Here is a 26,107-nt window from a genome sequence, read left to right on the forward strand (position 1 = left end):
ACAGCAGGTTAAGCGCTATCTTACCCATAACCACCAAGGTTTGAGCCTCAGCATCCCATATGTTCCCCAGTCAGGAGTGATTCCTGAGTGCAAAAGCAGGAGTAACCCCTGAGCACCACTGGGTGTGCTGCCCCGTCAAAGAAATAAAATCACCTGCTAGATAGAGCCAAATGACTGGGAAGGCTCAAAATCACAGAGACATAATGTTTAATGTATGCTTAGGGCTAAAATTTTGTTTTTGTTTTTGTTCTCTATTCACACCCGGCAGCATTCAGGGGTTACTCTGTGCTCAGAAATTGCTCCTGGCGGGCCGGAGAGATAGCACAGCGGTGTTTGCCTTGCAAGCAGCCAATCCAGGACCAAAGGTGGTTGGTTCAAATCCCGGTGTCCCATAGGGTCCCCCGTGCCTGCCAGGAGCTATTTCTGAGCAGACAGCCAGGAGTAACCCCTGAGCAACGCCGGGTGTGGCCCAAAAACCAAAAAAAAAAAAAAAGAAAGAAAGAAATTGCTCCTGGCAGGCTCAGGGGACCATATGGAATGCTGGGATTGGGACCACCGACCGTCTGAATGCTAGGCAAATACCTTACTTCCATGCTATCTCTCCAGCCTCCAATTTTTTTTTTTTAGGGCTAAAATTTAACTCAGTAATCATATGCAATTCTGTTAAATGCAAACAAGCCAATAAATTAAAAATAGCTAGTGAGGGGCCGAAGAGATAGCATGGAAGTAGGACAATGGTTTGAATCCCAGCATCCCATATGGTCCCCCGAGCCTGCCAGGAGCGATATTCTGAGTGAAGAGCCAGGAGTAACCCCTGAGCGCTGCTGGATGTGACCCAAAAACCAAAAAAAATGGAAAAGAAAAAAAAACGCTAATGGGGTACAACCCACCCAAGTTGAATTCCCTGAAGCACAGTCAGTCCCAAGTGTGAGGTCCGGAGTTCTTAAGCACTGCCATGTGCACCCTGCATGGCAGAAGTATTAAAGACCACGGGACAGTGGAGTGGACTGAAAGCATGTCCCTGGCCACTATAAGGTCATGAACTCAAATCTATGAGCCAGACAGATGTGCTGGTAATTCCGGTGCACAGAAGGTCAGAGGAACATCAACTGAAGATGGCTCGCCTTGTGGGCACCGAAACCGCACGTGCACACCGAGGCCAGGAACGAGGCCCTCAGCAACCTGGTGTAAACACCACGGAGTATTACTACATCAGTACCCGCTGGTGAGGGCATGTGCGAAGATCACAGCTTGAGTAGGACTTTTGAGGAGCACCCCAGCAGACCGTGTGGGCACCAAGCCAGCTGGGCAAACTGAATCATCACACCATCATCCAGGGACAGGGAGAACGAATGTTATATCAGAATAAAATATGAAAGCTAAGACCAAGCAGGAAGAGAGCTCAGGGAACTAGTACCGCACGGCCCCCCAAACTCAGCAGGATGTGAAGAACACTGGCGGCATGAGCGCGACCATCAACAGCGGTGCAGAGGCCAAAGAGAGAAGCAAGCACAAGGCCAGATGTGGCCGTGGGGACCCAAGGTCCCGAGCCCGAGCACCACTAGGTGTCGTAGCTCTACACGAAACAAGCAGGACACCAAACAAATTTCTAGCTGGAGAGGCTGGAGGGAGAGTACAGTGAGGAAGGCGCTAGCCTTGCATGTGGCTGACCTGGGTTCCTTCTGCAGCATCCCCTTGGGCAGTGTTTTTCAACCTTTTTGTGCAAAGGTGCACTTTTTTCATGAAAGAAAAAAAAAAAATCACGAGGCACACCACCATTAGAAAACATTAAAAAGGGGCCCGGAGAGATAGCACAGCGGTGTTTGCCTTGCAAGCAGCCGATCCAGGACCAAAGGTGGTTGGTTCGAATCCCGGTGTCCCACATGGTCCCCCGTGCCTGCCAGGAGCTATTTCTGAGCAGACAGCCAGGAGTAACCCCTGAGCACCGCCAGGTGTGGCCCAAAAACCAAAAAAAAAAAAAAACAACAACAAAAAACAAAAACAAACAAAAAAAGAAAACATTAAAAAGGCGCTAGAGGGAAGGTGTCTGCCTTGCAAGCGCTAGATCCCCCGGTGTCCCATATGGTCCCCCCAAGCCAGGAGCGACTTCTAAGTGCATAGCCAGGAGTAACCCCTGAGCATCAAACGGGTGTGGCCCAAAAACCAAAAAAACAAAACAAAACAAAAAACATTAAAAAGGGGCCGGAGAGATAGCATGGAGGTAAGGCATTTGCCTTGGATGCAGAAGGTCGGTGGTTCAAATCCCAGCATCCCATATGGTCCCCCGAGCCTGCCAGGAGTGATTCTGAGCGTAGAACCAGGAGTAACCCCGAGAGCTGCTCGGTGTGACCCAAAAACCAAAATAAAATAATTTTTAACTCTGTGTCTATATTGACTATATATAAAGTGTTGTGTATGTAAATATTTTGGGGGACTGCTATGTTGCTCACCCTAAACTGATTGGTGATTGTGCCCTACCCTAGGGTGTGACCTGGCATTCTGCCCCCACCCTAGGGTAGGACCTGATTCTGCTTCCACCATTGGTTGGTATCTGATTCCACCATTGGGTGGTACCTGACTCTGGGGGATAAAAACAAGGGTCTGTGGAAGGCCGGGGCTTTTTGGCTGGAACTGAAGCTGAGTCTTTGGACTTCAGTTTTGTCCTCCGAATAAAGCGAATATTTCCACGAGCCTGACTGTCTGCGAGCTGTTTACCCGCCATTTCACCTCAGAACCATCGGCTGGTCAGGGTGGCAGACGCGTGCTCCGAGCTGGAAGAAAAGGGCCTCATCCTCCATCCCACCATCAGTCAACCTCTTCAGGGGCTGACTTGCTACAATAAAGTAATTCTCTTTAATAGGAATCAAATAAGCACAACGAAATTCTTTTATAATTACTTGATTATGAAATAATCTGATTGGTTTGTGAGCAGAAGCCACATGCTACAGATGAGATTGGAATTTTTCCCATGGCACACCAGACAAATACCTCACAGCACACCAGTGTGCTGCGCCACAGTGGTTGAAAAACTCTGCCCTAGGGCCCCCTGAGCATTGCCAGGAATAATGCCTCAGCACAGAGCCAAGAGTACCCCAAGCATTGCCACGTGTGACCCCAAGACCAAAAATAAAACAAACCTCAGAAAACATGACTATACCAAAAATGATGTTTTGTAATTCTCAGAAATCTACGTTTCTCCCTGCAAAACCACCATAGTAAAGTTAAGCAGGAGAGAAGGCCAGAATGTGTACTTCAAGTGAAAGAGCAAATGCCTTTAGATTCAAAGTACGGGGTTGAGCCCTGGCACTGCGTTGTCAGATGGGACGTCCCTGGTGCTCTCTGGGTTCAAGCAAATTCAAATGCTATTTCTTTTCTTTTCTTTTTTGTTTTTTTTGTGTCACACTGGCAACGCTCAGGGGGGTTCTTCCTGGCTCTATGCTTAGAAATCGCCCCTGGCAGGTTGGAGGACCATATGGGATGCCGGGATTCGAACCACCGTCCTTCTACATGCAAGGTAAATGCCCTACCTCCATGCTATCTCTCTGGCCCCTAAAATGCTATTTCTGAAACTGGTGGTACTCAAGATGCACGAGCTTTGCATAAAAAGCCATAAACACTGTTAACACTGTTGTAGTCGATGTAATCTAAACTACAAGGATGTAATTTTTTGGGGGGGCCACACCCGGCGGTGCTCAGGGGTTATTCCTGGCTATATTCTCAGAAATAGCTCCTGGCAGGGAAGGGGGGAACCATATGGGACACCAGGATTCGAACCAATCACCTTGAATCCTGGATCAGCTGCCTGCAAGGCAAACACCGCTGTGCTATCTCTCTGGCCCCAAGGATGTAATTTTTAAAAAAAACAAAATTTGGGGGGGCCAAAGAGATAGCACAGCAATAAGGCATTAGCCTTGCAAGTGGCCAACCCGGGATCAACCCAGGTTCGATTCCTGGAATCCCATATGTTCCCCCAAGCCTGCCAAGAGTGATTTCTGAGCGCAGAGCCAGGAATAACCCGAGTGCTGCCGGGTATGACCCCAAAACCAAACAAATAAAATAGTAGGGCCAGAGAGATAGCATGGAGGTAGGGTGTTTACCTTGCATACAGAAGGACGATGGTTCAAATCCCAGCATCCCATATGGTGCCCTGAGCCTGCCAGGAGCGATTTCTTTTCTTTTTTTTGGTTTTGGGTCACACCCGGCAGTGCTTAGGGGACCATATGGGATGCCGGGATTCGAACCAATGACCTTCTGCTCGAAAGGCAAACACCTTACCTCTATGCTATCTCTCCAGCCACCAGGAGCAACTTCTGAGGGTAGAGCCAGGAGGAACCCCTGAGCACTGGCAAGTGTGACCCAAAACAAACAAACAAAAAAAACAACAAAATAATAAAATAGTAATAATAAATAAATAAAAATCAGAATTTTGGGAGTGTGGGGTTCGGGGTAGTTATGGTACTTTAAGTGCTAGTTTAATCCCCATCACTGCACATAATCCTCAACTCTGCCACGAAGGATTACTTGGCACGCACAACAGGTTGTGGCCTAGATCCCTCCTACACAGAAATGCTTTCTTGAGTACTGTCTAGAATGACCTCTGAGCAGAGTCAGGAGTATGCCGTGTGGGTATGCCAGTTATGGTGCAAGAACCAAGAATAAAATGTTAGATATTATAATAAAAGGTGGTCTGAAGAAAATAATTGGTATTTTTGAGGGGGTTTTGGGGCCACACCCAGTGACGCTCAGGGGTTACTCCTGGCTAAGCACTCAGAAATCACTCATGGCTTGGGGGACAATATGGAACGCCAAGGGATCGAGCCACAGTCCATCCTAGGCTAGTGCGAGCAAGGCAGACACCTTACTGCTCCACGCCACCACTCCGGCCCCAATAATTGCTATTTTTGAAGAAAAAAAAAAAAAGGCTGGAATATTTTCCAGTGATAAATTTTCCAAATGCCCTAAATACACACAGCATTCAATCTTTTTATGTTAATGATTAAGTTAGATGTGGCAAATGGGTAGCAAGGGTAAGCCAGAAAACAAACTTTAATAAATATCTAAAACCAATGTTAAGGGGCTGGAGTGATAGCACATTTGCTTTGTATGTGGCCAACCCCGGCATCCCGTGTGGTTCCCTGAGCCAGTAGAGATTTCTTAGCACAGAGCCAGGAATAACCCCTGAGCGTCACTGTGTGGGGCTCAAAAACAAAAAAATAGAATAAAATAAAAAAATAGGGGCTGGAGAGATAGCACAGCAGTAGGGCATTTGCCTTGCATGCAGCAACCCAGGACGGACGATGGTTCGAATCCCGGCATCTCATACGGTCCCCTGAGCCTGCCAGGAGCGATTTCTGAGCACAGAGCCAGGAGTAAACTCCCGAGTGCCGCCAGATGTGACCAAAAAATAAACAAAAAACAAATAAATCAACAAAACCAACGTTAAGTTCAAAATGAGGTCAACTATGATGGGAATAGAGTAAAATTACCAAAACCTCCAGGGCACTAGATGCAATCTGACTGTGGAAAGGTCCTTGCATATGCCTGATGTGGGTCTCCTACGTCCTACCAGGAATGATGGGTCCCTGAGTATAAAACCAGGAAGTAAATCCTGAAAACCTCTGGGTATGGGTCCCCCACTTCCCAGAAAAGAATTTTGAATTCCCTCTCAAATTTTTTCCCTTCGGTGATAACCAACAGTACTTGGAAACTATAAAGGAGAAAACCAGTAATGCAGCGGGTTGTGTGACGGCGCTCAGACTCAAAACTTGGCAGGTGTTAGTCAGGCAAGTACTCTACCGACCACTTGAGCTGCTTTCTCTCGCTTTCTCCAAACACCTTTAGGTAGCACTGTTCTAGGATGATAGAAGCAAATTCTCATATAAATACAAAACAAACATTGTAGGAAGATTCCTGAGATCACTCCATGATTGAACTTTTTTTTTTTTGTGGGGGGGGTGTGGGCCACACCTGGCGGTGCTCAGGGGTTACTCTTGGCTGTCTGCTCAGAAATAGCTCCTGGCAGGCACGGGGGACCATATGGGACACCGGGATTCGAACCGACCACCTTTGGTCCTGGATCGGCTGCTTGCAAGGCAAACACCACTGTGCTATCTCTCCGGGCCCTGAACTTTTTTTATACTTGTGATTTTAGTCTATTTTCCCTAGCCTTCGATCATACTGTGATGACAGGGTTTTACTCATCTGATATGGTGCTATAAACACAAACACAACCAAGAGCCTGAGCCTGGTGCATTAGTGAGAAACCAGGGTTAGATTCCCTGCACTGCCTGGTCCCCTGAACAACCAGAGAACCCCAAAGCACAGATCAGAGAACAGACTCAAACACTGCCCTGGGTGAGCCAAAACACCCCACTCTGAAAAGGTACTCAATGATGCATCAGCAAATTATTCAGGAGTTTCAGTGAAGATAATTGATGGGCGAAAACATTCAAAGAACTGGAGCACACTCTGCACGTGGCCCCACCTGGTTTCCAGGGCACTGCTGGGTGTGGCTCTCGGAGCCCTGGGGCTCCCCACAGGCACTGAAACCCAGTACCCCATGAGCACAGCTTAGGACCCCCACATCCAAAGAATGGGGCACAGTTTTCATCACAGTATGATGGAAGGATAGGGAAAATAGACCACCTAGAGCAGGGGTCTCAAACTCAATTTACCTGGGGGCCACAGGAGGCAACATTGGGGTGTGTGACCCAAACAACTAAAACAAAACAAAACAAAAAAGATTCCTCTAGGGCAGGGCCACAAAATGTTGAGACCCCTGACCTAGAGTGAACCCTAACCAATACCAAGTGTGGTTCCAAAACAAAAAAGATGGACACACAAAACCATTTTTCCCCCTTTTCTTTCTCTATCTGCGGGGAGATCACCATACCTGGAGGTATTCAGGGTTTACCCCTGACTCTGCACTCCGGGATCTCTCCTGGTCAGCAGCATGTAAGGAAAGCATCCTACCTGTTTTACTATAGCTCCAGCCCCCACAATACACTATTTTTCAATGTAAATGAAAATAGCCTTAGAAACAGCCTAAAGAAAAAGGAAAAATTAGTGTGTTCTAATTTTTTGGATGGGGGGGGGGGAGGTTAGGATCACACCCAGCAGCTCTCCATTACTTCTGGCTCTGCGCTCAGACATCATTCCTGGCAGTGTTCAGGGGACCATACCAGATGCTGACATAGAACCTGGGTCGGCTGCGTGCAAGGCAAATACCTTCCCCGCTGTGCTATCACTCTGACCTTAAAGGTTTTCGGGGGGTATTTTTTTGGCGGGGCCACATCCCGTAGTGTTCAGGGATTTCTCCAGGTCTACACAAGAATCACTCCTGGTGGTGCTGAGTGGACCACACGGCATGCCAGGAATGAAACCTGGGTCAATCACATGCAAAACTAACACCCTACCCACTGAACTTTCTCTCCAACCCTAGAGATTTATTTATTTGGGGGCCTGGGGCCAAGCTGGCAGTGCTCGGGGGTCACTCCTGGCAGTGCTCAAGGGACCGACCATCTAGGATGCTGGGAATCGAAGCCAGGCAGGGTCTGGGATAGGGCTCAGGGTCTGAGGCCCTGCGTTCAAACCCTGGTGACACCAAAGTTCATCCCAGTAACCCCACAGACAGGACAGTGTGTGACCTCAGCGACTGGGGACATCGTTCAACAGGTTGGAGCACAGGCGGGAAACCCAGGTTCAAGCACTGGGAGGCCACAGCGTGACACAAAGCAGTCAGAAAATGTGTTTCTTTTTTTTTTTTTTGGTTTGGTTTTTGGGCTACACCCATTTGACGCTCAGGGGTTACTCCTGGCTATGCGCTCAGAAATCACCCCTGGCTTGGGGGACCATATGGGACACCGGGGGATCGAACCGCGGTCCATCCGCTTGCAAGGCAGACACCTAACCTGTAGCGCCACCTTCCCGGGCCCCAGAAAATGTGTTTCTTACAACCACACCAAGTTCTAATCTAACTAGTAGATGGAACCATTCCTTCAGGAACAGGCCCTGACACTTAGTCTCCAAAATAATTTCCTGAGAAGGCAACACTCCCAGTCTCGAAATCCCAAAGAGTGACTCTGACCTTTATCTTTTCTAGAAAATAATGGTCAACCTTCCAAGCAAGTGAAGCCACCACTTATGATGTCATGTCATCTCTTCGGCTATAATTCCTGAATACAAGAGCCAGGAATATGCCCTGAGCAGCACTGGGCATGCCTTTCCACTGCTCCCAAAGAATACAAGGAGAGCTTAAAAGACTGGAATGCAGCCCAAGTATGAGAGAGCCCTAAATTATTTGGGGGGGGGGGGGTTTTGGATCACACCCGGCGGCCTCAGGGGTTACTTCTGGCTCTGTGCTCAGAAATTGCTTCTGAAGGCTTGGGGAACCCTACGGGATGCTGGGAATCGAACCTAGGTCTGTCCTGGATCAGTAGCATGCAAAGCAAATGCCCTACTGCTATGCTATCACTCAGCCCAGAATCCTAGGTTTAATACCCACCAGTGCCTGGTCCCTGGAGAACTGCTAAGAATGGCCACTAAGCAGTTCTAGGCATGGATCCAAAAATAAAAAAAATAAAAATAGGGGCCGGAGAGATAGCACAGCGGTAAGGCAGTTGCCTTACATGCGGAAGGTCGCTGGTTCAAATCCCAGCATCCCATATGGTCCCCCGAGCCTGCCGGGGGTGATTTCTGAGCGTAGAGCCAGGAATAATCCCTGAGCATTGCTGGGTGTGACCCAAAAACCAAAAAATAAAAAAATAAAAAAAAATAAAAAATAAAAAATAAAAAAGATACAATTCTGAGATTCTAATAGAGTTCTAACAAAAGTATGCAACCTTTTGTGAGATCTTAAAATATGTTTTCTGTGCCGAGAGATAGCACAGCAGCAAGGCTCTTGCTCTAAAATTGCCTGACCTAAATTCAACATCCAGCACGACATATAGGAGTGACTCCTTAGCTCTCAGAACCCAGATTAAGTACCGAACAATTCTTTGATTTTTATAGTCATTACTTTAGGAAAAAACAGAGATGAGGGTTGGAGTGAGAGCACAGTAGGTAGGGCGTTTGCCATGCATGTAGCTGACGCGAGTTTGATCCCTGGTATCCCAGATGGTCCCTCAAGCCTGCCAGGAGTGATTTCTGAGCGCAGAGCCAGGAGTAACCAGAGCGCCGCTAGGTATGGCCCCCAAACAAAAACAAAACAAAAATCCTAATGATCATCGTTCCTAATAAGATTTGAAGATCAATGATACTACAGGCTCGAGCAACAGATAGTGGTTACGGTGCTTGTTCGCACACAGCCCACAGAGGGTCCCCAAGCACAGCCAGAGTCCCAGAGCACTGAGCCAGGATAAGAAGTCCTGAGCACAGCTGGGTGTGCCCCCTAAACACAATCATAAAGGTCAAAAATAATACTTTGACCAGCACTATCAAGGGGGAGAAAAAAGATATTGCTGACTCAGGGAAGGATCTAGAATAGTAAGCAAGACAGTTTCAGGAAATGCGAGCAGGGCCTGAAGGCTTCGGGAAACTTATTTTGAGGGGAGGGCGATTGTTTAGGTCATACCTGACGAGGCTCAGCTCAGGGATCAGTCCCAGCGGCGTTCAGGGATTATTTAGCGGTTGGGACTACAAACTGTCCCTCCGCATGCACAGGCTGCGACTCAGCCATCTGGGCTCTACCTCCCCAGTCCAACTGTGGGCGACGCTGGCATGGAGTCACAGGCGCCATAAAAATGATACTATTGTGATTATCTAACCCTTGAGTGGGACACCCCACCCGTTGCAACAACCCAAAACAGTCCAAGGTCACGGGAGAACAATCAAAGGGCAAGTGCACAAGTTCTGCTGAGAGGCCACGGGTTGGATTTCTGGCACTCGTGGTCCTCACAAGCCCTGTAAGAGAAAAAGCCTCCCATAACTAAGCTGGGAACAACCACGGACCACTGCTGGGGTGGGCCAAAAATCACAAAAATCAGAACAGCATACATTTGACCTTTAGGTATTACAATTCAAACATTAAGGGTTACAGGCAACATAACTCTACTACAACAGCTATTTGACTGGAATAATACAGGCATAAATATTAAACAAACTAAATGCAGAAAAGGCAAGGTAATATATGCAGTGTGCCAAAATATTTGCTTCTGGACAGTTAATTTTTTTTTTAATCAAAATTAAGTCAACTAGGGAAGCTGGAGTGATAGCACAGCTGTAAGACATTTGCCTTGCACACAGCAGATCCAGGACAGATGGTGGTTCGAATTCCAGCATCCCATATAGTCCCCTGAGGACTGGGCGGAGCAATTTCTGAGCAGAGCTAGGAGTAACCAACCCCTGAGCGCTGCCTGGTGTAAACCAAAAAGAAAACAAAACACAAAAAACTAAGTCAACTAGGGACCAGATCGATAGTACAGGGGGAGGATGTTTGCCAGGCAGGTGGCCAACCCGGGTTCAATCCCCAGCATCCCATTTGGTCTCTGAACCTGCCAGCAGGAATTTCCTAGCGCAGAGCCAGGAGTAACTCCTGAGCGAAACCGGGTGTGACCCCCAAACCAAACACAAACCGAAAAGAAACAAAAACTAAGTCAACGCCAGATTTTGCATTACTTAAGAGAGAAATAGTTGGATGGAAATATTAAGTTACATTTTTCTTTAGGTTTTCAGTAGCCTGCAAAAATAACAGTTATGGGGCCGGGCGGTGGCGCTGGAGGTAAGGTGCCTGCCTTGCCTGCGCTAGCCTAGGACGGACCGCGGTTCGATCCCCCAGCGTTCCATATGGTCCCCTAAGAAGCCAAGAGCAACTTCTGAGCGCATAGCCAGGAGTAACCCCTGAGCGTCACAGGGTGTGGCCCAAAAACAAAAAAAAAATAAAATAAAATAAAAAAAAAGTAACAGTTGAACGTTTCACCTTCCAAATGAAGTGTAATTAAAAAACACTGAAACATCCGTATCTTTGAGGTCACCTCCACTGACTAATCAGATCCATACAATTTTAGAACACCAAAGATCACAATACATAAATAGTTGTACAACTGACCGCAAACAACAAATGCTAGACTAAGATATGTTGAACACTATCAACTACCTTCAGATAGATCATAGAAAATATTCCATCCAAGAAATAAGCTACAACTTTTCTGATCATCAAGGTTAAAATTTTTATTGTGGAGGCCAGAGATAGTATAGCAGGTGCATTCTTTGTACATGGCTAACCTGGGTTCTACCCCCCAGCATCCTCTATAAGATTGCCAGGAGTGATTCAGAACAGAGAGCCAGCAGTCATGGCTGAACATTGCCAGGTGTGGCCCAAAACTCATAAAACAAAAAACTTTCTTTTCTTTTTCTTTTAGCCAGGGTTGGCCTGGTTTGGTCACATACAAAGCAAACACATCGTAGTATCCCCTTCCAGCCCTTAAAATTTTTTTTCATTCTGTAGAAATCTCTCTCTTTTTCCTTTTCTTTGGGGGGGGGGGGCACACCCAGTGATGCTCAGGGGTTACTCCCAGCTATGTGCCCAGAAATCACTCCTGGCTTGGGGGACCATATGGGACGCTGGGGTATTGAAAAGTCCTAGGTCAGCGTGTGCAAGCAAGGCAGACGCCCTACACTTGTGCCAACGCTCCAGCCTGCATTCTGTAGAATTGTTGGTAAATTTAAGATTCAAAGCAGGAGTCCTCCACCACCACACCAAGAAAAGAAAAAGAAAATAAAAAGATTCAAAATAGGAGAAATAAAAGTCAAAATAGCAGGTAGTCAAAAAACTGTCTAAAGAGGGGCCGGGAAGGTGGCGCTAGAGTTAAGGTGTCTGCCTTGCAAGCGCTAGCGTAGGACGGACCGCGGTTCGATCCCCCGGTGTCCCATATGGTCCCCCCAAGCCAGGAGCGATTTCTGAGCGCATAGCCAGGAGTAACCCCTGAGCATCAAACGGGTGTGGCCCAAAAATCAAAAAAACAAAACAAAACAAAACAAAACAAAAAACCTGTCTAAAGAAATATTATTTGGAGGGCCAGAGAGATAGCACAGCAGTCGGGCGTTTGCCTTGCAAGCAGCCAATCCAGGACAGAGTGTGGTCTGAATCCCGGCAAGTCAGCCCTGAGCACTGGCCTAGAGAAAAGTTTATTTCTACTAGAAAAAAGTTAAAAAACAACAACAACAACAACCACAAAGAAATTTAAACAATTGAAAAACCAATGTCTTATGCATTTCTAATTTATTCACTTTTAAATCTAATTCATGAATCCTGGCACCTTACTATGTCAAATGAAGTAAAGGCCAATGAATGGCCGACCTCTGCCACCACTGAACCAATTCAAAGTTCATCAATTTCATGTTTGGGAAAACTAGAACACTGTCCAGACTGTCCAGTTTTTCAAAGTTAATAAACGAAACCAGCAAAAATACTCCCCCTCCCATCATTCCCAACTACGGTACCTCATTCCCAGAACCCAATGAATCAACCGCCCGGGCCCACCACCAACCCACCCACCCACAACCCACGTCCAGAGCAAGTGGCCAGACCTGGCTGGGACACAGCAGTGGCTGTAAACTGAGTAGCCCATGGCGGGTTCTTCTGGCCTCCGAACTGAGCCATGACGACACGGGAAAAACGCCTTCGCTCCTTCTCCTTCGTCTTCTAGGGCCTCGATCTGCTGTAAGTCACAGAGAGACAAGAAAACAGTCGTTCAGATTTTAAAAGCTGGATCAGAAGCAAGAAAACTTGCAGAGTGAGAGAGAGAGAGAGAGAGAGAGAGAGAGAGAGAGTGTGTGTGTCAGAGAGAGAGAGTGTGTGTGTGAGTATGTGTGTGTGTGTCCTTTCCAGCCTGGGATCCACCCCACTCCTAAAGGGCAGGAGGCAGGTAGGATGTAGGATGTGTGTGTGTGTGTGTATGTGTGTGTCCTTTACAGCCTGGATATGTGTGTGTGTGTCCTTTACAGCCTGGGATCCATCCCACTTGTGTGTGTGTGTGTGTCCTGGGATCCATCCCACTCGTGTGTGTGTGTGTGTGTGTGTGTGTGTGTGTGTCGGCACTTTTCAGCCTGGGATCCATCCCACTCCTAAAGGGCAGGAGGCAGGTAGGATGTAGGATGTGTGTGTGTGTGTGTGTGTGTATGTGTGTGTCCTTTACAGCCTGGATATGTGTGTGTGTGTCCTTTACAGCCTGGGATCCATCCCACTCGTGTGTGTGTGTGTGTGTGTGTGTGTGTGTGTGTGAGTATGTGTGTGTGTGTCGGCACTTTTCAGCCTGGGATCCATCCCACTCCTAAGGGCAGGAGGCAGGTAGGATGTAGGATGTATGTGTGTGTGTGTGTGTGTGTGTGTGTGTCCTTTACAGCCTGGATATGTGTGTGTATGTCCTGGGATCCATTCCACTCGTGTGTGTGTGTGTGTGTGTCCCCGCCCTTTCCAGCCTGAGATCCATCCTAGTCCTAAAGGGCAGGAGGCAGGTAGGATGCTTGCCCAGCAAGCCAACCCCTTTCCCAGCACGGGGGATCGGGCAAGCAGGCCCTGCACGCACACATGAGGGGCCCCTGGGTGCGACCTGCCAGGCTCACGCTGAGCGCAGGTGGCAGCCGCCTGGGGTGTTTCCAGGGAGGCGGTGAGCTGGGTGCATGGAGGTGGGGGGGTTTCCCTGGGCTGCTGCCCCCTTCATGCAACATGGGGCGGAGGTGGCGGAGGCCAAGCCACAGCCAGGGGGAAGGAAGCAAGCTCGTGGATCCCAGGCCAGCCTTCACCTACGCTACAGCATCCCCGACTGCGGGCCAGGCCCAAGGGCGTGCGTGGGGGTCGGGCTCGGGTGGGGCCTCTGGGGGCCCAAGGCGGTTGGACTAACGGACGCCCGCCCCCCGAAGCCCGGCCGGGGACCCCAGCCCAGCCCGGGGGCGGGGCGCGCCGGAGCCGCACAAAAGGGGCCCGCTCGCTCCGTCCGTCCGTCCGTCCGTCCGTCGCCCCCTCCCCCGGGGAGCCCCACCGTGCGCAGCCGCAGTCGCCGAGCCCCGCGCCGGAAGGGAAGAGGCGGCGTCCCGCGGGCTCCGCCGTGGCTCCCGCCGCCCGCAGAGGAGAAGCTGCTTCTACCGGGAGCGAACCCCGGGCAGCCCCGGAGCCATTTCCAGCCCGGCAGGCCCGCTGCGCATGCGCGGACTTCCCCCACCCGCGCCGGCCGGCCGGCCTGCCTGCCTGCCTGCCTGCCTGGGAGCCGACGCCGCGGCGCGTCCGACGTGCGCGCTCCCTCGCGGCGTGCCCGACGTGCGCGCTTCCCCCCGCGTTGTGTCACGTCGACGTGCGCGCTCCTTCCATCCCGGCGTGTCACGCCGACGTGCGCGCGCCTTCACGGTGCGTCCGACGCTCACCCTTCCCGTTCTCCCCTGGCGCGCTCCCGACGCCTAGAACGGGAGCGCGCGTCAGAAGCGTTTCCGCAGTTCCGCCGCCCGAACAATGAAACGGCCGCGGCTTCTGCGCAGGCGCGAAAAGAACGCGCGGGAAGTGCGCAGGCGCGGGCGGAGCGAGCGGGAAGAGGCGCGCAGGCGCGGCGCGGCGCGGCGGTCACGTGACCGCGGGCGCTGCGGCCATTTTGTGGGCTGTTTCTGCGCCTTTTTTCCCTCTCCCCGAGCTCCATTGGGAGAAGGGACGGTTGTGAGAAGTAATTGATTTTTTTTTTTTATTTCTTTACTACTTTTTTTCATGTTTTATGGACTCTGGCCCGTTCCCAGCCGCTCGTTCCTCTGGGATGCCAGGGGTCGAACCTGGGTCGGCCACACGCAAGGCAAAACGCCCTCCCTGGCTGTGCTGTCGCTCTGGCCCTAGAACTTAGTATTGTTTTTTTTACAGCACTGTTACCTTTTCTTTATTTTAGTACCAGGATTGCAAGCATATTTTTGTAGTTGGGTTTCAGTTATAAACAGAATATCCCCCTTCCTTTTTTTAATTGCAATAAGAATCCATTTGTATAAGGCAGAAGCCATAGGCATTGTCTTTGCAAGTAGATGGTCCCACTTGATCCCCCGAACCCAAGTCCACCAGGACTGTTCCCTGAGCACCAAAAAGATCAACAACAGCAACAACAGCGATTTCACTTGGTATAATTGCTGTTTAAAATGCTCCAGTAGGGGCCGGTGCAATAGCACATGTTATGGGACTGGAGATACAGGGACTACCTTGCAGGCTGTGTCCCTAGATTCCATCCCTGGAGTCACAATATGGTCCCCAAGTCCACCAGAAGTGATTCCTGAGGACGTGAGTTCAGCATTGTCAGGTGTGACCCAAAAGCCAACTAAAAGTAAGATCAAGTGCTATGTTAGGGGATGTAGCTGTGGTAGGGCGGTTAGGGCCCTAGGCTTGCACGCAGACCCGGGTTCAATCCCCAGCATCCCAGGTAGTCTGCCTGAACTCCGCTAGGACTGAGCTGAGTGTACAGGCAGGAATAATATCCTTGAACACCGCAGAGTATGGTCCCCTAACAAAAAATGGTAAAGTAATATAATGTTAAGGGCTGGAGAAATAGTACAGCAGGCCGGGAGCTTGCCGTGCACTGGGCAGCCCCAGAGATGAAGGGAACAAGGATTAGATGTTGAGTTGCTGACGCTGGTGAGAAGACCTCAGTCTCAGAAGGCACATATGCCTGCGGGATTGCCTTCCTGGCACCATATGGTACCCAGAGATTGCTCTCTTGTCACCTAGAAACACCAAAGGAGGATGACAGAATGAGCATCTAGTGACCCGCATTATATTCCGTCCTCCTGCATCCGAGTTTTCTTAGTGTTCTTCGTTTATATTTTAAGAAAGCTTGTGTATTCTCCCAGGAATATCCTCTCGGTTTTTCCTTTAACAATCTAAACTTACATGGGCCTGTTACCAGGCAGGCAAGGGGCAAACGGTGGTGGGATGGGATGGATGCACTCTGGTTCATGGGGGGAGGGCGGTCAACACTAGTGGTGGAAAGGGCCCTGACTCATTGTATAGATCACAATTGTTTCAATAAAATAAAATTAAAAAATATATGGGAGCCATAGTGGTAGGACAGCAGTAGGACTTTGCACACGTCTGATCCAGGACAGACAGGGCATCGATCTACAGCATTTCATATGGTCCCCTGAGCCTGCCAAGTGCGATTTCTGAGCACAGAACCTGGAGTTCAGGCCACACCCTGAGCTGCCGGGTGTGGCCAAATGATAAAAACCAAAAATAAATAAAGATACACAGCAAGGTAACAACAAACAACCAAAGGCAGCTTAATGGGACAGCTGAGCCACAGGATTGAGCTGGGAGAGAGGCATTGAAAGGAGGAACCACTGGGTTCTTTGGAGGGAAGGAAGGCAGGTACACTGATAATGGGGTGATGTTGGAATTCTGTGCATAAAAAACTATCATTAACAGTATTGGGGACAGTGAGGTGGCACTAGAGGCAAGGTGTCTGTCTGCCTTGCAAGCACTAGCCAAGGAAGGACCGCGAGTAACCCCTGAGCATCAAACGGGTGTGGCCCCCCACAGAAAAAGAAACTATCATTAACAGTATTGTAAATTACAGAATATCAATAAAAATATTTTTGGGGGGGGTTGGGTCACACCCAGCAGCGCTCAGGAGTTACTCCTGGCTCTAGCTCAGAAATTGCTTCTGGCAGGCTTGGGGAACTATGTGGGATGCCGGGATTGGAACCACCGACCTCCTGCATGCAAGGCAAATGCCTTTACCTCCACGCTATCTCGCTGGCCCCAATAAAAATGTTTTTCAATTAAAAAAATTTATATTTCGAGCCCGGAGAGATAGCACAGCGGCGTTTGCCTTGCAAGCAGCCGATTCAGGACCAAAGGTGGTTGGTTCAAATCCCAGTGTCCCATATGGTCCCCCGTGCCTGCCAGGAGCTATTTCTGAGCAGATAGCCAGGAGTAACCCCTGAGCAACGCCGGGTGTGGCCCAAAAAAAAATAAACAAAAAATTTATATTTAAAATAGCCTTCAGACAAAACCTTGATCTCATATCTAACGCTGAAGTTCTGGGCTGGAGCAGATAGCTTAAGAGGTGAAAAAGCTCTAGGGGCTGGAGCAATAGTACAGAGGTAAGTCTCTGTTCTCTCCCTGACATAGCATATGTCCCCTGAACACCACCAGGGGTCACTCTGGAGGAGCACCAGCTGTGGTCCAACCGCAATCTCTAAATAGAATGAGCTGCGGAGGCCTTGGCACCACTTATGGATCCCTGAGCACCACCAGAAGTGGTCCTTGAACGAAGAGCCTGGCGTAAACCCTGGGTTCCACCTGCAGTGGCCCAAAAACAAAAAGAAAAAAGAACTGCAGAGCTAGCTCAAACAGTAATGGATGACTAGCTCGTGCAAAGTTCTGGCATGTTCAATGTTTGCCACTATGCAGCCTTTAAGCACCTAAAAGTGGGAGCTATAGTGGCCAAAGAGAAATACTAGGGTGCACTATGGCACCCCTCCGCCCCAAAACACCAACAACACATTTTATTGACAGTAAATTTATCAGGGTTTCTCTAAGCATGCAGCTCAGCCAGGAATTTTATCTCATATTTACTCCAAGCTGATAAGATGAGACTCGGTGTTAATATTAAGAGACCATTGTAATGGAATGTACTATGAAGGTGAGACAGAGTCCACTAAACAGGGACACCTTCCCTTTTGCAGCCAAGAGTGTCAGAGGATATCATTTGGTTTTGTTTTCTGGGTTGTTTTTTTTTGGGGGGGGGGGGTTTGCTTGGTTTTTCTTTTGTGGCCACATTCTGCTGTGCTCAATCCTGTGGCTTATTTTGGTTCTATGCCCAGGGATCGCTCTTGGCGGGCTTATGGAGTCATATGGGAAGCAGGAATCAAACCCTGCCTAGTCTCATGCAAAGGAAGGGCCTTAGCCACTGCTGTACTATCTCTCTGGGCCCTTGGGTTGATTTTGGAGCCACAGACTGTGGTGCTCAGGAGCTATTCTCTGCTCTGTCTGAAGCTCCTTCTGTTGGTGGTGCTTGGGAGAACTCATGACAGATTTTAACTCGCATGCTAAGCACTCAGCCCACTCTGGACACTGGCCTTAAGTCTTTTTAGGGGGGCTATCATACCCAGTGATGTTTCAGAGCTTACTCCTGGCCCTGCATTCCGGGATTATTCCTGGAGGTGCTCAGGGGACCGTATGGAGTGCCAGAGATGAAACCCCTGTCAGCTTCATGGAACAATGCTCCTGACCTGGATTTAAGCCCCCAACTCCCAGAGGCTCCCCAGCATACTACCAGGAGTGATCCCTGAGCACAGAGCCAGGAGTAAGCCTGGAGCACTGTTGGGTATGCCAAGAAATACAAAACAAAACCAACAGAAAAAGGAGTCTGAAACTTGAAATCAGAGTATGCATAGAAGATGGTCCATTAATGGGAGAAAGTGTTTCCTTTGTGGAACCAGAAAGGACGCAAGAGGAGGTGTCTAAACTGGCAGTGTATAAGGGGCAGGCTTTGGCTTAAAGGTTTTTGCATCTCTGGAGGAATAAAGCCACCAACATTGCAGAACAAATGGGGTTCGAAGGTGGAGACGGTTGGAAGGGAGCAGAGAAAGCATGTTTCTGGCACAGTTGGTCAGGTAATCTTGAGTGCGAAATACGCAGCGCTGGGATTCTGCCAGTGTTCCAGGGAGCCTTGGGTAATGTGACATCGCTGTGTGGGCATAAACTCATGTCTGTGCTTTACCTCACGTATGAACGTAGGAAGGGATTACCTGGCTTCAGGCTAGCAACACCTGGCCTGTTAATTGTGAAGTGGTTTTGGGAGGAAGTTTTTCCACTTGTTTTTGTTTGGGGGGGGGGGGTCTCATGTAACAGGACTCAGGGCCCATTCATTTCCTGCTGACCTCAGAGAATCATGCACTGATAGGATCCAAACCTGGGCCTCCCGCATGCACTATCTCCTTGGTCCCAACAATTTTGAATTTTGGAATTATTCTGCAAAGTAGAAAGATTCTACCTGGCAGTGGTTCAAACTGGAAAATAAATTTGGAGCCAGGGAGATAATCTATTGGGCTGGAACCCATGATTTGCAGGCAGGAGGCAGAAACCCAGCACCTCGAGAAATAACAAGCACTGCTAGAAGTGATTTCCAAATTCCAAGCCAGAGTGTGGAGGGCATTGGCCTTGCAAAAAGTCAACCTGGCTTGGATCCCAGCATCCCATATGGTCCCCTAAGCACCGCCAGGAGTAAACCCTGAGCACCACTGGTGTGTCTACCCCTTAAAATGAGAAAATGAGAGAGACAGACAGACAGAGAGACGGAGAGGGAAGAGAGAGGGGGGAAGAGAGAAAGAGGCAGTAGGCAGACATATAAAGAGAGAGAGAGAGACAGGTAGACAAAGAGAGAAAGATAGATAGATGGGGCAAGCAGACAGGGACGGACAGAGAAAGATACAGAGACAGAGATAGAGACAGAGTCAAACAGAGAGGAGGGAGAAGCCTGGAGAAACTCTTGCTTTACACAAAGCCAAACTGGATTAGTCCTTGGCACCACTCACGGTTCCCCAAGCGCTGCTGATTGTTTACTAAAAGCAAATAACAGTTGAGTGAGAGACTAAAGACATGACAGGATTGTTGTAAATACCTGACAGTAAGTGATGGACTTGTTATGATGAGAAAAGAAAGATGGGAGGAAGAGAAATGGAAGAAGGAAAGGTAGGAAAGGGAATGAGGGGGGCCGAAGAGATAGCATGGAAGTAGGGTGTTTGCCTTGCATGCAGAAGGACTGTGGTTTGAATCCCGGCATCCCATAGGGTCCCCCGAACCTGCCAGGGGTGATTTCTGAGCATAGAGCCAGGAGGAACCGCTGAGCGCTGCCAGGTGTGACCCAAAAACCAAAAGAGAAAAAGAAACAAATCACATTGCCAAAGCCTTTGCATTTCATATATATATATATATATATATATATTTTGGTTTTTGGGTCACACCTAGCAGCCCTCAAGGGTTCCTCCTGGCTCTACACTCAGAAATTGCTCCTGGCAGGCTAGGGGGACCCTATGGGATGCTGGGTTTTGAACCACTGTCCTTCTGCATGCAAGGCAAAAGCCCTACCTCCATGCTGTCTCCCTGGCCCCTCAGACACATTTTCATCAGCTCCTCAAAGCCCCCTAAAATCGTCCTGTCAGGTGCTGGCATGACAGTACAGTGAGTAGGGCATTTGCCTTGCATGTGGACAACCTGGGTTTGATCCCCAGCCTGCCAGGAGAAAACTCTAAGTGCAGAGCCAGGAGTAACCCCTGAGCGCTGCTGGGTGTGACCCAAAAAAAAAACGAAACAAAAAGAGAGAGAAGGAAGGAAGGAAGGAAGGAAGGAAGGAAGGAAGGAAGGAAGGAAGGAAGGAAGGAAGGAAGGAAGGAAAAGGAAGGAAGGAAGGAAGGAAGAAAGGAAGGAAGGAAGGAAGGAAGGAAAAGGAAGGAAGGAAGGAAGGAAGGAAGGAAGGAAGGAAGGAAGGAAGGAAGGAAGGAAGAAGAAAGGGAATACAGAGGTTGGGGCTGTAACAACAGTCTAGCAGAAAAAGTGTTTGCCTCGCATACTGCCAGTCCAGGTTTGATCTCTGGCAACACACGGTCTCCTGAGTCCAGCCAGGAAGGATCCCTGAGCACAGAGCAGGAATAAGCCCCGAACACAGCCAGGAGTGTCCACCTTCTCCCCCAAAAACAAATACTGGAGGTTAAGGAAATTTGCCTTGCGTGAGACTGCAGCCACTACAGTAATCCAGATTCCAAACCAAATGTGGCTCCCTGAGTACCAGCAGGGCTGGCTTCCAGACTGGTCCATGAGATTCACAGTGTGCCCCCAAACACATACCAAAAAAAGCAGAGATTAAATGTGGCTCCCTGCGTTAGAGTAGTGGCACCAGTGGTCGTCCAGCAAGCTCCCAGTCACGAGTTCAAAACCTGCCGGCCCGGCCATGCCAATGCAGCAGCTCTGCCGACTGGGATTTCCCAGGCATAGATTGTGTCTACAGCGCTGCAGCGATTGTGTGGAAACAGCACAACCACAACAATTAACATGCCAAAGGCAGGAGTGTGACCTGTGGACAGTACAGGTGTGAGCAGCTCAACCATTACCCACAGGCTGGTGTTATAAAAAACAAACAAAAAGGGCAACTGCACACAGCTGACCCCAGACAGGCGTGGGTTTGATCCCCAGCATCTCACATGGTCCCCTGAGCCTGCCAGGAGCAATTTCTGACTGCAGAGCCAGGAGTAACCCCTGAGAGCCACTGGGCTTAGCTGAAAGACAAACCAACAAGCAAAAACAAATAGAAGGCTTGAAGGAAACAAAGAGAGGAAAGTTCTGCACCAAGGAGAGAGAGCTCAAAGGCACTGCGAATGCAGGACTCACAGGCCTCAATCCTGGCACCAAACACAGCTGGGCATGTGCCCTTCATGCCAGGGAAGCAGAGGCATTTATATTGTCCATAAATGACAGTATGGTCATAAATGACAGACGGGGCAGCCCGGCAGGCAAGTGGGAGGGAGCAGTAGCGCTGTTATCTCACAGGGAAATTCCTTTGCTCTTTATCACTGGGCTGGTAGGGAGCATGGGGACAAAGGGGAGAGCACCGGACTGAGGACTGCGGACTGCGGAGCCAGGCTCGGAGTCAGTCCGGCCCCTCCTTTTGATGGCTCTGATAATGAGCTGTGCAATCTTGCCCGCTGGCTCTGCTTCCTGAAAGAGAATATGATGGATCGGGTCATGGGGATTAGGGAGAAACTCAGAAAAATGCTGGGGTATTTATTTATGAATTTTGTTTTTTGGGTTACACCCGGCGGCACTCGGGTCACTCCTGGCAGGGTTGGGGAGCCATGTGGGAGGCAGGAATTCGAACTACCATCCATCCCAGATTGGCTGCTTGCAAGGCAAATGTCCTACCGCTGTGCTATCTCTCAGGGCCCTGACCCTTTTCTGTTTGCTTTCGTTTTTCTCATTTCTGAGTCCTGGCTGTGCTGAGGTGGCGTACGTGGCCTTACATGTTGACAAAGTGAATCGGCCTCATTCTTGGCAAGCCTAGTGCCTAAACCCCTGCACTATCTTTCCACCCCACCTGCCTTTTACTTTTTGTTTCAATTCTGCACTAGTGGTGTTCAGGGTTGATTCCTGGCTCTGCACTTAGAGATCACGCCTAGTGGTGCTCAGAGGATCAGATGGGAAGCTGAGATCAAGTTGTTTGCAAGGAAAATGCCCTGCTTATTCACTAACTCTACTACGGTTGACCTAGAATTTTTTGTTTTACTTTTTTGGGCCACATCCAGCAGCGTTTAGGTGTTACTCCTGGCTTTGCTTAGAAATCACTCCTGGCAGGCTTGGGGGACCATATGGGATGCTGGGGATCAAACCCGGGTTTGTGCTATAGCTCCGGCCCCTTGACCTAGATTTTTAAATTATTTTCTATTTCTTCATGAAACAGACTAAGGAGAGCAACCTCACCACTAGAGGGCTTTCATAATATTTTGGGAAAAAAAAAAAACAAACAAAAAAAACACACAAGTAAATAAGATAGGGGCCAGAGCAGGCAGGGCAATTGCCTTGCATACAGACTATCCAGTTCACAGGCACCACATATGGTCCCCAATCCCTATCAGGAGTGACTCCCTATGCACATATTGAGTATACCCTTAGTATGTCCCCCCCCCCACACACAAATGACTAAATAAAATAAACCAAAACAGGCTTGAGTGGTACAACAGAGGGCAGGGTGCTTGCCTTGCAAACAGCCAACCCAAATTTGATGCCTGGTATCTCATATGGCCCCCTGAGACAAGTAAGCAGTGAGCCCGAATGCTGCTAATTAGGAACCCCAAAACAAACAAAAAAGAAATTGAATCAGTCAGCATTGAGGGCAAACTTGTAGGAAGAAAATGGACAGAAAGCCTTTTTTTTTGGGGGGGGGGAAACCATATGGGCTGTGGACAGCCCAGGTTGTCCACATGCAAGGCAAATGCCCTACTCACTGTACTGTCATGCCAGCACCTGACAGGAAGATTTTAGGGGGCTTTGGGGAGCTGATGAAAATGTGCTTGAGGGGCCGGAGAGACAGCATGGAAGTAGGGCTTTTGCCTTGCATGCAGAAGGACAGTGGCTCAAAACCCAGCATCCCATATGGTCCCCCTAGCCTGCCAGGAACAATTTCTGAGTGTAGAGCCAGGAGGAACCCCTGAGCGCTGCTGGGTGTGACCCAAAAACCAAAAAGAAAAATAAAAAAGGAAATGTGCTTGAATCTCAACACAGGCTTCCACAGGTGCAGGTGCTAACCATGATTGCCTATTGAGCACTTGAATGTGCAACCACAACAGGACTTTTAGCACTTTATTTAAGATTCAACAAGTCTGATTTAATAATTATTTGATTTTTAGGCCACACATGGCAGTGCTCAGGGTTCACCCAACTGTAATTGGGGATCATTCCTGGCAGTGATGGGGAACATGTGATTATGAAAATTGAATCAAACCGGTATCGGCCACTGACTGGCAAGGAAAGCACTTACTTCCTGTGCTATCTTTCCTGTTTCTAAGAGTGTAACCTTTTAAAAACATATTTCATTGGGTAAGAAAGACCTAATGAAATTGAAAGCATTTCCTCAACCCTTTGAACTGTTCCTTAGGCCAAAGCTAGAGAAATTTTGTTTTTATTTTTTGTTTGTTTTTGGGTCACACCCAGCAGTGCTCAGGGGTTACTCCTGGCTCCATGCTCAGAGATCACTCCTGGCAGGCTCTGGGGACCATATGGGATGCCGGGGTTTAAACCAATGACCTTCTGCATGAAAGGCAAATGCCTAACCTCCTTGCTATCTCTCCGGTCCCGAAATTTTGTTTTTGATTTTAGTTTTAGTTCTTGTGGGGTGTGTGGGAGTTGTATTTGTGGGGTTATGGCTATTTTGTCTTGTTTTGTTTGCCAATGATGCTCAGGAGTTTCTCCTAACTCTGTACTCAGGAATTACTCATGTTGGTGCTTGGGGGCCCATATGGGATACTGGGGAGATAGATGCAAGGCAAATGTGCCAGCTCCGGCCCCTGACTTTGGTTTTGTTTGAAGGCCACATCTGGCAGTGAATGGGGATTATTTCTGGCTATATGCTTAGGGGTGATTCCTGGGATCAAACGGGCGCCAGGGAGAACTCGGGTCTGTGGGATGCAAGACAGGTGACTTACTTGACCTTTGTACAATCTCTGATCTGTTTTGTTTGTGGGTGACAGACATGGAGGTGTAGTGGGGGAGTATTCCAGGTCACTTTCAGAAGTTCTTAGGGGCCTGTGTGGTGGGTGACAGGATCTAACTCAGTTCATGCATGCAACTCTTGGGCTCCCACCCCGAGCCAATCGCCTGAATCTGAAGACAGCCGTGTTGACATCCGTATTTAGGATTCAGTGGATTGAAATGATACATCTCAGAAAGGGCAAGGGCAAGCTGAAGCCCAGTGGATTCTGAATGAAATGTTTTCACTTCAGAATAGATCTGCAAAATGATCTTAAGGGTATCACTGTGGTAATTTAAATTTCTATGAAATGCAAAGGCTTTTGGCAATGTGATTTGTTTTTTTTCGTTTTTGGTTTTTGGGTCACACCTGGCAGCGCTCAGGGGTTCCTCCTGGCTCTATGCTCAGAAATCGCTCCTGGAAGGCTCGGGGGACCCTATGGGATGCTGGAATTCGAACCATAGTCCTTCTGCATGCAAGGCAAATGCCCTACCTCCATGATATCTCTCCGGCTCCTGTGATTTGTTTCTTTTTGAGCCAAACCTAGTAGTGTTCAAGGGACAGAGCCTGGGTCGACTGCCAACAAGGCTCTCAGACCCTGGGCTTAATCTGAACTTTTTTCTCAGGGTCTCTACAGGTTGTGCTCCAGGGACAATTTGGTGCTGTGGAAAGAACCCAGGTCAACTCCATGCTTGGTAAGTAATCCCTTACTGGAATCTCTCCATAAATAAAATCTGTAATTTTATTGGATGTGGATTGTTTCATCATCGGATTTAAGAGGAAAGAAAAACCAGACTATCGGTGCAAAATAGAAGTATAAAATTTATTTAAAACCACCCACAAAGTTTTGTGTAATCAGGAATGATACAATTTGCAATAGCTTTTGTTTTTAAAAACTCATGACAAAAATTTAAAATATAATTTCAATTACAATCTCCATGTAGCCTATTCAGTGAGGACAAAAAAAAAAAAAAAAAAAAAAAAGAAAAAGAAAACACCTGTTCTAAACAAATGAGACACACAAGAAAAAAATATAATAGACAATTTGCACAACTATCTTTACACTTATGTTTCAATACTAGTATAATGCATCTTGCTACATCAACATGAAACCATGTACAATTGCTGTGCACCAAAGTTTAGCTTAATTAGGTCTTTCAAGTAACATGCAATTCCAACTTACAAGTCTTCAAGTACTGCTAGAAAGTGTTCCCTGGTCTACAGAACATTGTTGATTATGAATTGAAATAAAAACTCGAGATTACTTTTCCTTCTACATGATGAAGTGCTTTTCTAAAGACTGATGTTTCCCTTTATGTTCAGAACCAAAATATCAATGTGTGGAATTTTAAAAAATCTTTTCCTTACCAACTTACTTCATCATATGGAATATTTCTTAGTTGATGCCCAAAGGTAAAACTAAATCCCCCAATGCAAAACGGCGAAGGTACAAAATAAATAGTAAGTACACCCCAAAGAGAGGGAAAGAAAATCAGTGACTTGACAGAAATAAACTTGTGATAAGATCTTTCTCTAGAAGGAATTCGGTCCTACTGTTTCACTAGAAAAAATCTGTAAATATTTTACTCCTGCTGGAGACACCAAAAGACTGACATGCCTGGGATTTTATCTGTCGATCACCATAGAGCATAAGGAGAAACGAGGAAACGAGAGTTATTGTTTTAATGGAGGGAACACTTTGTGATTTCTTACGAAGCCCAGACGAACACCCACCCACGCACATCACAATTTGAAAGCTGCCCTTAGTTTTCACTATAAAACCATTTCTGGAAAAATATTTCTCTTCAAGCACCTATAACAACGTTAATCTCATAAAAGTTAAAAAAAATATGACCGTACATAGCAATAAAAATATTTAATCTTTCTTCTTAAAGACCATTGTTTCTGTCAAG

General features: G+C 48.2%; 1 protein-coding gene across 2 annotated transcripts in view; it reads right to left on the bottom strand.

Annotated features, from left to right (window-relative positions):
- Nucleotides 1-14,146, bottom strand: part of CCAR1 (cell division cycle and apoptosis regulator 1) — a 56,582-nt gene extending 42,436 nt beyond the window's left edge. For both annotated transcript variants that reach the window (XM_049790477.1, XM_049790476.1), the window contains exons 1-2: nucleotides 13,977-14,146; nucleotides 12,526-12,656 (exon numbers count right to left, since the gene is read on the bottom strand). In XM_049790477.1, coding sequence (XP_049646434.1) covers nucleotides 12,526-12,598 — 73 coding nt within the window. In that variant the 5' untranslated portion in view covers nucleotides 12,599-12,656; nucleotides 13,977-14,146. The remainder of the gene's footprint in view (nucleotides 1-12,525; nucleotides 12,657-13,976) is intronic.
- Between the last annotated feature and the right edge of the window lie 11,961 nt (nucleotides 14,147-26,107).

The sequence above is a fragment of the Suncus etruscus genome, chromosome 17 (assembly GCF_024139225.1).
Source record: "Suncus etruscus isolate mSunEtr1 chromosome 17, mSunEtr1.pri.cur, whole genome shotgun sequence".
Taxonomy (NCBI): Eukaryota; Metazoa; Chordata; class Mammalia; order Eulipotyphla; family Soricidae; genus Suncus; species Suncus etruscus.